This window comes from Colletes latitarsis, chromosome 6 (genome assembly GCF_051014445.1).
Source record: "Colletes latitarsis isolate SP2378_abdomen chromosome 6, iyColLati1, whole genome shotgun sequence".
Classification (NCBI taxonomy): Eukaryota; Metazoa; Arthropoda; class Insecta; order Hymenoptera; family Colletidae; genus Colletes; species Colletes latitarsis.
Window position 1 is genome coordinate 22,485,150 of NC_135139.1, and position 10,844 is coordinate 22,495,993.

A 10,844-nucleotide genomic window follows, 5' to 3' on the forward strand; every position below is an offset into this window, starting at 1 on the left:
GGTGACAAAAGATTAACGATCACCGCGTGCAACTTTCTTCGGTGAATCGATGACGAACGCGCGAGAAATCGCGATCGTGCGTGGTGAGCACGTTCATCGTCGTTGAAGAAGGTCGCGGGTCAACAAATTTTCTAGTCGTTCGCTTTCCCTGGTCCGGTCTAGCAGCTTCGTGGCCTGAGTTTTCTCTACGGTTTACTCGACAGGCCGCGAAATGCCGACGATCTCGTTAGAACGGAACCGAACGATGAGATTTCCCGCGCACCTTTCGACCCGGCTCGGTGTAATTGATCGTCGATCGCTGGGAATGCCGCGCCGAAACCGAAGAAACTGACTGCCTCTCGTTTCGTTTCAGGCTCCATGGATCGTACGAGGCACTCAAATACGGCACCCTCTTGGACGGTTTATCCGACCTCACCGGAGGAATCACCGAGAGCATCGCGATACGCCAGGATCCCACGGCTTGCGGAAGAGCCCTCGCGAAACTCCTCGATATGACGTCCCTAATCACGTGTACAGTAAACAACAATCAACAGCAGGTGAACCATTTTATTTTGTTGGGTGTTATTTTATGAAAACGAGGGAAAAGATCGTTGATCGAGCTGAATGTAACCGATCGTTGTTATACAGGTTCGAGCCAGCACAGAAAAGTTAGCCAATGGTATTCAGATGGGCATCAACTATAGGCTCTACGCTATCGAAAGGGTAAGTACAACAGATGAACGTTGCTGATGATCTCGATCTGTTCAATTTTAATTCATATTTATAACGAAGACTTTATACTAAATAATTGCAACGTGCAATGTATAGACACAAGATGCGAAAGTTTGAGAGAGAATATAAGAAAGTGACCTGTTCAGCTAGTAGAACGTTCGAATCTCGATGCACTTTGAGTAACAGAAGTTTTTCGGCCGCGTTGGTTCGTATTTCACAAAGAATCGTTGCGTAAAATCACAGGTGGAGACGTTCAGTGGTGAAGCAGTCCAGTTAGTAAAATTAAGAAATCCTCTTGGTCCTGGTGGGGAGTACGTCGGTGCTTGGGCAAGAGGTGGCCTCGAATGGGACGAAGTACCGCCGATGGAAAGGGAACGTTTAGCGGTCAGAAACATGGCCGAGGGCGAATTCTGGTGAGCGAAACGAATTTTTTAAATACAAGCAAATCCGTGTCCTTTTCTTTTTTTCGTTCACGGCAAAGTAAAGCGTATCTTTGGCCACTCCTTTCTCTTTGCGTTGCTCAAAGACGAACGCGATGTAACGAATATCGCCTGGTCGGCCGTAGGATATCCTATTCGGACTTCGTGAAAACGTTCACTCACCTGGAAGTCGTACATCTTGATGCTGAAACGTCGAGGGATGAACCATCGTTGCATAGCAAACATACTTGGCAAATGAAACTCTATCAAGGCAGTTGGAGGAGAGGCGTTACCGCGGGTGGATGTCGAAACAACCAAGGTTCGTTTTACGGTTCGCGCGAAAAGTCCGCTAATGTATGACATTTGCGCCTGTCGAAGTTACGTTAGCCGTCCTAATCCTTTCTGTGTTACAGAAACCTTTCACATTAATCCGCAACTGCATCTGATTCTCAGTGAAATGGAAGAAGTGATCGTTTCGTTGAACCAGCACTCTATCATGGAACCAAAAGTAAGAAAATCTCTCAACTATGAAAATATCCGAAGAAAAAGGATAATAATACCTCCTCATTTATAAAATTGTAATCCATTCAAGGTAATAGGTTTCACGGCGTATACCTTGCCGAAGAATAACACGGAATCGATAAACAAACAGTTCTTTAAAAAAAACAAGTCCTTAGTGAACTCGCAATATACGAATAGTCGACAAGTGAGCCACAGATGCCAGTTAGAACAGGGTGGTTATGTATTAGTACCCACTACCTTCGAACCGACTCAAGAAACCAGTTTCACGTTGCGAGTCTATAGCAGTAAGCCTTTAAAACTCAAGTAAGCATACGCATTGATTCCGTGTTTATAATTGCAATTTAAACGTTAAGTTTCTAACGTTTAAAGAATATTTTGTACGGTTTTGTTAGATTACTTGATACACCACCGTCCTTAATGAAATCGGCCATCGTCAAAGCACCACCCCTCGAAGGCAAAGGTTTCTCGCAGTACGAAGCTGTATTCTTGCAGCTTGCCGATGAACACAGAACCGTGAATGCTTTTGAATTGCAGGAACTTCTAGAGGCCTGTTTACCGAATGGTGAGAAAATGAAAATTAGCAAAAAAAGAAGCAAATCAGTCGTTGAAAAATATTTTATCAAATATTCATACGTTCGATTTATAGATTACATTAAGAGCTGCGCCTGCATGGAAGTATGTCGACAAGTAGTTCTTACGATGGATGTATCCTTAATGTTGATTAATTTTTATTTGTAATTTAATTATTTCTCTTAAACTTCCCTTGTTTTCCTTAAATCGGTTTTAAACAGAGCTCCGGAAGCGGTCGATTGAAATTTAACGACTTCAAAGATCTCATGTGCAGCTTGAAATATTGGCAAGCCGCGTTTAAGAATCACACAAAGGAGAAGACTGGTATACTTAAAGCTGAACGATTACGGGATGCACTGCTGGAAGTTGGTGAGTTAATATTTGTTATATCGAATAATTTTTAAATGTCCGTGCTGAAATTTGAATCTGAGAAAAATGTTTGAATCAGGATTTCAATTGAACACGGATGTGCTTTCAATTTTAATTCTTCGATACATGAGGAAAGATGGGACACTCAGATTCGGCGATTTTGTCTCATCGATATTACACCTAAGCGATGCATTTGGTAGGTAAATAATTTTTGCATCTTTATATTCCGAAAGCACTAATATCCGTTTAATTTTATTGTAGGCATATTCGAGAGTAAAGATCCTTTGCAAAATGGAACAATAAAATTAAGCCTAGCAGAGGTAACATATTATTCTTTGTTGAATTAAGTAATCTGTTGAATTAATTAATATTGTTTGTTTCTTTCTTTCAGTGGCTAAGATCATCCTTGATGTGTTGAATCCATTATTTGTCGTAATATGTGTACCTTGAAACAAACATCTGTAAATAATGTGTTTTGTATCGTATGTAGGCTTAAGTTTTAGCCATATTAACGGTTAACAATCAAACCCATCTTTCTTGCTGTTTGTAAAATAATATCATTATTACCTCCATTAGTGATCATCATTCCTTCATCTGATTAAACATTATAAATGATTATGTATAATATGTTGTTTGTATAAGAAATTCGTACTGGATAATAAAGTTAAGTTTATTTTGTACAGTCCCTTTATCCAAAAGAAGCATAAACAATTATTCATATGTAGATATATGTATATTTAATAAAAAATATAATGTATTACATTATAACAAATTGGGGGGAGGGGCTCAGAATCATAGTCATACAAGCCCATAAAATAAAAAATTAAAGTACACTATGATTTCATATCCAGGAGCATTCTTTATTTAGTATGAAAAAGATACTAAGATGCAATTTTAAGCTAAAGAAAATAATTACAAAATAGCTTAGTTGTCTACATACTTAAAAGCATAATTTTTTTTGTTTACATCATTAATATTTATTAAGAGTTACGTTTTTCATACAATTTAATTATTAAAATGAAATTCATTTGTAGCAACTGAAAGAAGCACGTGTACGGAAGAATGACGCCCAAGAATAGTTTCTCGTCTCGTGTGTGCATGCGTATATACGATGAGATTTACTCCACTAATGGATGTTCAATATATTTAAATTTTATAATATTAAAATATCGCTAAAATGTTTACTACAATCACTATACATTTTTGAATCTATGATTTTTACAAGGTGACGAAAAATTGTGCTTAGTTGAATTGTGTCGCATCATAGTCAATGACGTGGTAAATATAAGTTAGGTTATGTGCACTGTAAGGATTGTTACTGAAATCTTACCGGAAAGTTATCACTGAAGTAGTTTAATAACTCATCATTGGAATTAATTATAAATAATGTTTGAAATCACAGACACGCAGAGTAAGTAACACACAACTTATAGTTTACAAATAAGTATCGCGATCTGTAAAAATTGCATAGAACACTATGGTCACGAACGGAAATTCAACTTTAAAACATCGTACGATTATAAGATATTGATTTTAGAAATTGGAGTGGGACTTGCTGGATTTGGAATATCTTTCCTCTTCCTTGGAGTTTTGCTGCTTTTTGATAAGGGTTTGCTCGCTATTGGAAACGTAAGAATTACTCCTGCTCTATTGTATAAACTTTAATGACATGTATTACTATACCACTCTTACCAATCGAATTGTTTATATGCAGATTCTATTTATATCTGGATTAGCGTGCGTTATAGGACCAAGGAGAACCCTCAATTTCTTTTTCCAAAGACATAAGATAAAAGCCAGCATTTCATTTTTAGGTGGAGTTATAGTAGTTCTTATGGGATGGCCTATTGTAGGCATAATTATAGAAACATATGGTTTTGTGTTATTATTTAGGTATGTGTCTTTTAATAATTTTATCATTAGATATATAATAATTCTTTTAGATAATAAATTTAAATTTTCATATTTGTTGTGTTTGTTTTACAGTGGTTTTTTGCCAGTAGCAATCAATTTCTTGCGAAGGGTACCTGTTTTGGGTACCATTTTAAATATACCAGGTCTGAGTCGAATTCTAGACATGATTGCAGGAGATTCCAACAGGACAACCGTATGATGTGTTCCTTAACATTATCGCTCAAACAATGTATATAAGATTGACTATTTTATATTACATCCCAAAGTTTCCCATCATTACATTTTAATGTTTTGCGGATCCCCTTTTATATTGTGTAAATATCAAGTATTATCAAAAAAGTTCAATTATACATCAGTCATTTGATTTAATGTTAACTTTATATAGAAATAATATATAGATTTTTCATTTTCGTATAAAATTAATCTGCAATTATCTGAATTGTATGTGTGTTAGAAGCATTCCAGTAATTGTATATTCCAACAGAATTGAAATTCAAATTTAAACAAGAAGAGGGTTTCTTTAAAATCATTAATTTACTGTATCAGTAAATTAGTGATACTGCTAGTTATGTGTTTTTCATTTGGAGAGTTTGGAATAAGGAACAATGAATGAAATGTATAAGATGTAATGTGTACTGTGTACTGAATGTAATTATTTCTTCAGAAAAATATATCATTTTATTATCTGAGGATATATGTAATTCATTGATAAATATCGAATAAAGGAAAACTAAATATATTGCAGGAAGAAAAAGGAACAGTTCCAGACTATTCCGGCGAATGTGAACGGTGACGAATAATTCTACCCATCGACGGTCGATTTATAACATCCGACTCAAAGACGAGCAAAATTCTCATTTTGACATAAAATTTCGAATAATTAGTAAAAGATAAACAATTCTTGCTCCTTTAATCGTCCAATAAAAATTACAATTTGAATTATTTCACCATTACATAAAAATGTTATATACATAATGTACTACTTGCATAAAATTCTGTCAGACTTGAGTGACCGAATACGACATACGGAAGGACCTTTTATTTCTACGAAACAGTCGTGGATCCAGAGGATTAATTATTTGTATAAATAATGTGAACTTTATTATGTAAGTTACTATCGGATAAAAATATTAATAAATAAATTTTAATGTACTTTTATGATTTATACGAATTAAAATAGGCTGGGTTGTGAAAGGAATACTACATGTATGAAATTTTATATCACTTTATTGATTCTGCTGTTTTCTTTGCATGCATCCTAACATGAACAGATCAGATGCATACACTCAGAGTAACGCTTCTCATTATCTTACACGTAGCTGTCAGTAGTGCGAAATTAAATTACTGTTCACAGAACCTCGATGAACTTCACGGATATCATGATCGTTTATTAAATATCTACAACGGGCCGAGAATAAGGGCGGGAGCGGCCCATGTCTACGCGCCCCGCCATCGCCGTAATGTTATTTCGTCGCACGTCCTTCTCTCGTTCAATTGTATGTATACGCTTGTATTTTTTAGATAATTATTTTCACTACATAGCGTCTCAACCATCGTCTACATAGTCACATGTATCAAACATTTCATATACCCATTATGTTGTTAATTTCATACTCATAAATCTTTAGATACATATAAATATATCTTATTCAACCTCTTTTCCTATGAAGACGGAATATGAAAATAACACATGTGAGCCACTGCAGCAAAATACTGAATCCGGCAATAAATTAAACGAATTCTCTTCTACAGTCAAGATACATATTCTGCCGAGTTTTGTGTATTTCACGAGTTACTGCCGAAATACCTCAGTTTGAGCTGTTTCTGAATTTTTCGACAGTATGTGTACTGTTTCAGTCTAGAAATCACTCGGTTTGAGAACTGCTTTCAAATCAGATGGTGAGGACAATAGAGATGGTACTTGCAATTGTGAAGGTAATGAGGTGAGAATAATGTTAACACTTTAAAGGAGATTCTTAATTTCATCATAAAGTACTAACACAAGCGCACCACCAGTACCACGAAGAACGTTGGAGAAAGCGCCTTTGAAGAAAGCACCACCACCCTCTGTCTTGTAAATGGTGCCCCAGCAGTGGAGGGTGCTCTTGTACAAAATTTCAGATTTGGCGCGACCGGACTGCATCATCATACGCCTACGTACTGTGTCAAATGGATAAGACACAATACCAGCAACGGTTGTTACAGCCTGTGAAAAAATTATAGACAATCGTAAACATATGAATTACAACTATAAAAACAAATTTCAAATAAGAAAAGTCACCTACCTGTGCAATACCCCATGAAATAAGGAAAGGAGTTTTCTTGGGGTCTGGTAACATACCACGGGCAGTGTCATAGAAACCAAAGTAGGCTGCGCGATAGATAATGATACCCTGGACGGATACCCCGAAGCCACGGTACAATCCACCAATGCCATCAGCCTTAAAGATTTTGCTCAAACAGTTACCAAGACCTGTGAATTCACGTTCACCTCCAGCTTTGCCTACATCAGCAGCCAACCTGTAAGTAATAATTACATGCATTAATTTTGTGTAACTTTGTATTAAATTCAAATTGAATTTATAAAAGTACCTAGTTCTGGCAAAGTCAAGCGGGTAGACAAAGCACAGAGATGTAGCACCAGCAGCACCACCAGAGGCAAGATTTCCAAGGAAGTAACGCATAAACTGAGTGTTCTTGTCAACACCACCAAGGAAAATTTGCTTGTATTTGTCTTTGAAAGCAAAGTTTAAAGCTTGGGTTGGGAAATATCTGATGACATTGGCCAAGTTACCACGCCAATAGCTGGAGAATCCCTGTTCTTTTGGAATGCGCACAAAACAATCTACCATACCTGAAATATAAAAATTTATTTATAAAAATTGTTATCCTTATATAATTAAATTAATTTTGTAGGGAATCAACATTGTTATACAGAATTATACAGTAAGTATAAAATAAATCTTTTTTCATTAATCTATTAGCATTAAAATATCTACAATGCATCTTTAAACTTCAAATATATATCTTACTTTATATATTGAATAGCAAATTATTATGCAACAATGTAATAGTAGGTACAAATTCTCATACTCATATAAAATATTTGATATTACCAATTTCATATTATATTTGCTTCATAGTAAGTATGTTATTACTGAACAAAAATTGTAAAATTGTATTTCTTCATCTTAATGAACATAAAACACCTTCAAGGTCAGGAAGTAAAGTTGCTTAAGCATAATTTATAAGATATATATCATATAGATCCATGACGGTACAATATTAAAAAATTGACAGTAATGTCCAACTAATATTAAAAGTGTTCATTACGAACTTTCATTGAAATAATTCAGGCACACGACGTTCATTAATAAAAACCCATGCTTAAACTTTTATCTTAATATGCAGTTTTCCGTTTCCTTTTAAATGAAACATTCATTATTTTTCATAGATATTATGATTTAACAATGAAATTAACGTTTCCCGAAGCATCATTATATATTTTTCATTGCCAAAAATTAGAAGCCCACAATTCTACTTTGGTGCAGAAAAGACGGCCATATTGAGCCGCACAGTCATCGATCGTCACACGGAATCCTGTTCAAAGAGCAAAGCCACGCGCTGCCATCTGGAGGACGAGTCATTTTATCGAATATCGACCCACTCGTTTCTCACAAAACCACTTCCTATTCAATCGATATTGCAAAAGTTATATAAGACCAAAAAGTTCATCTTCGTTACATAAAGTAGGTAATTAGAGCGCCCAAAAAGTATCCGATTCACCACCAATAATATATAGTATGAAACGACATTACATAACGGGAATTTCATTCTAACTGTCGCGTACGAACTTGACGGAATCGTTTGGCAGTTTCGGAATGCTGACACGAGTGAAATGCTTCTAACTGTCACATGTTTCGAATGGCTTCGTTCTTCTACTGTTAAGTACAGTGCATCGTGTTTCACGTTTCTTGAACGTTTTATCTTGCGGTACTACCGACTATCACTACTTTTCTGTAAATTATCAAATATTTGTAATTCTGTTCTAGAAACTTACCCTTGTAACGCTGTTCCTCAGAGATTTGCTTGGAGATGTGCTGTACCTGCAGCAACAGCTTCACGCGTTCGATTGGTGCGACTGCCGTTTTCGAGATAGCGGCAGCCACACCACCCGCCACGAAATCTTTGACGAATGCAACTGGATCCGCAAGACCAGACATTTTGTAATTTGGTATGTGAGAAACGGGTTAACAAAAGGAAGAGGAGAGCAACCCCTAAGTTTCGGACGCGCGCCGGACGACGAGTGAGCGAGGCAGAGTTCTTCTCGTTGAACGGACCTCCGCTAAGAATAGCTGCGCAGGTCACGTGCAAACTTCTGCGCAGGTTCAATCTTCTGGCACGGCCGCACCTTGGGACCCTGACACTTCATGCACTTCCAACGCGTACTCTGTTCCCGAATTCGTGACCTTTCTTCACGTGTCTTGCAACACTATGCCTTCCTGTCTCTTTTCACGGTCGCCACGCGTGTATCGGCTTGATAAAATGCGTTCACGGTCGCCTCGTTCAAAATTAGATGTTTACCCGCGTGTCTGACGCATTTCCGGTATAGGAACCCATTGAAAATGTCGCTAGCGTCAAGGTATTCGAAATATGAAGTAAAGTGGCGGGAATTCATTCCTTCAAACCATCTAGCAGTTTATTGTTTTTCATTTATTATGCGACAATTTCTTCCGCATTCAATAATACTATCTACGTACGCATATGTTCAAAGAATCGACGCAATAAGAACGGACAGTATTAGCGGTATAAAAGATTTTGTATTAATACGAACTGACTTGATATTTAGCCTTTAATTAAAAGAGCATAGTAATAGCCTCTTTTTGTTATAAAACTTTAATACTTAATTAATCTAGTGAACTTTAGCAAATACGTTCTTGGAAAAATCGTGTGCATATTTGAAATACCCGCGTCATACATCCATCTTGGTCACCTTCGGTTACCAGCGAGGTACAACTCATAGTTACCATACGATTTTACTCTATTTAATCATTTTTTATGCTTGTAATTTATTACCAGTATTCTCTAACCACACCATCAAGAGCTAGGAAAGTATTATTTCAATTACCTATATATTTTTAAGTATTCCTGTCTCAACGTGATATATTGTATTGCGAAAGGTATGTAAAGGAACAGTTAATCGGTGCAATATTTAATGTCAAGGAGAGCTTTATTCACAAACAAAGGGAAAGAAGCACTGTGTCAAGGATAAAGGACGTGACCGATATTTGTACAAACTTAATATGATTGTATCCAATTTGGAATAGTTATTTCTATACAGTATTCCATCGTATCGATCGATCATTATCGATGCGAGTCTCCCTGCACCTTATTCGACATTGATCAATACATGATATACATTATTATTTTTGTCGTTCTAATGATTCTTATCGCTACAATTTCCACACAGTATTCGGTTATCAGTAAAAATGGCATATCACGGTACGTAGACTTAAGATATTTTACATGTGTCGCTTAGCAATTGTCTTTGGGGTGGTTTCGTGTTTGCAATGTTAAAAATACAAGAACGAGATACAAGGTCAATCTCTCGTGAAGAAGGAGGTCATCGGGGCGCGACTTGCGTAACCCTGGCTTACGGCCAGTATGTTAGGGAGCACAACGCCAGAGTTCAATGGAGTAACTTCAAGTAAGGTGTATTTATACATCTTAAAGATGCGTACATACGTTGTGGACCTTGTAAAGAATAGACTAATTCTAAAAGTGTCTCTTCTCTACGTCGAGTACTTCTCTCGCAGCGCGCGAAACGATTTGTTACGAGAATCAATGAAACGTATTGGACGTTTCTCTTTAAACAAGAATCCAATTGTTTATTACAATTAAAATATTTTTATCGTTATTTATTATTCCTTATAAACGTTTTTATGCTTCTGTACAAATTCTGTTTCACCTTACAGTCGTGAAGATAATTAATTATTTCCAAGGTTTAATTATAAAACGATATTTACTTATGTGTTTGCACAAGAGTACTTTACTCTGTATTTTACACACACGAAGTTGCATGTTCGGTTTCCAATTTGACGAATAAGTAGAAATTCTGAAAGAAGTGGAGTGGAAATTACAAGAAACTTAGTGGTGATAATAGTTATGATTCATATTAATATACAAAATCAAGTGATGGACTCTGTAACATTAGCATAATAAAATTAAAAATCTTCGAAAGATATTGTTATCTGTTTTTTTTGTTAAAATATTACTACACAGAATCGCCTTTGTTCGTTCGTCTACATGTATAAATTATACCAGGAAATCCCATATTTA

The 10,844-nt window shown here is 36.2% G+C and overlaps 3 protein-coding genes across 4 annotated transcripts in view; 2 read left to right on the plus strand and 1 right to left on the minus strand.

Annotated features, from left to right (window-relative positions):
• Positions 1-3,503, plus strand: part of Calpc (calpain C) — a 35,249-nt gene extending 31,746 nt beyond the window's left edge. Inside the window, exons 6-17 of the mRNA XM_076766974.1 lie at positions 353-536; positions 628-702; positions 955-1,124; positions 1,277-1,449; positions 1,544-1,638; positions 1,723-1,955; positions 2,045-2,214; positions 2,299-2,357; positions 2,444-2,591; positions 2,671-2,787; positions 2,853-2,911; positions 2,983-3,503. Coding sequence (XP_076623089.1) covers positions 353-536; positions 628-702; positions 955-1,124; positions 1,277-1,449; positions 1,544-1,638; positions 1,723-1,955; positions 2,045-2,214; positions 2,299-2,357; positions 2,444-2,591; positions 2,671-2,787; positions 2,853-2,911; positions 2,983-3,009 — 1,510 coding nt within the window. The 3' untranslated portion in view covers positions 3,010-3,503. The remainder of the gene's footprint in view (positions 1-352; positions 537-627; positions 703-954; positions 1,125-1,276; positions 1,450-1,543; positions 1,639-1,722; positions 1,956-2,044; positions 2,215-2,298; positions 2,358-2,443; positions 2,592-2,670; positions 2,788-2,852; positions 2,912-2,982) is intronic.
• A 179-nt stretch (positions 3,504-3,682) lies between these two features.
• On the plus strand, positions 3,683-5,661 carry LOC143342761 (vesicle transport protein GOT1B). 2 transcript variants are annotated; one of them, XM_076766976.1, is made up of 5 exons: positions 3,683-4,002; positions 4,129-4,220; positions 4,306-4,484; positions 4,578-4,734; positions 5,251-5,661. In XM_076766976.1, exons 1-4 carry the CDS (start codon positions 3,978-3,980, stop codon positions 4,702-4,704), a joined length of 423 nt encoding a protein of 140 aa, XP_076623091.1. In that variant the 5' UTR covers positions 3,683-3,977; the 3' UTR covers positions 4,705-4,734; positions 5,251-5,661. The 2 variants fall into 2 exon arrangements, with proteins under 2 accessions (XP_076623091.1, XP_076623092.1); XM_076766977.1 differs by lacking the exon at positions 5,251-5,661 and having other exon boundaries at positions 4,578-4,735.
• Positions 5,662-5,714: 53 nt separating this feature from the next.
• Positions 5,715-8,825, minus strand: Ant (ADP/ATP translocase). Its single transcript, XM_076766975.1, has 4 exons — positions 8,566-8,825; positions 7,098-7,359; positions 6,791-7,025; positions 5,715-6,711 (listed from the first exon to the last, which is right to left on the minus strand). The coding sequence occupies exons 1-4, from the start codon at positions 8,726-8,728 to the stop codon at positions 6,469-6,471; spliced, it is 903 nt and encodes a 300-aa protein (XP_076623090.1). The 5' UTR covers positions 8,729-8,825; the 3' UTR covers positions 5,715-6,468.
• Positions 8,826-10,844: the final 2,019 nt, after the last annotated feature.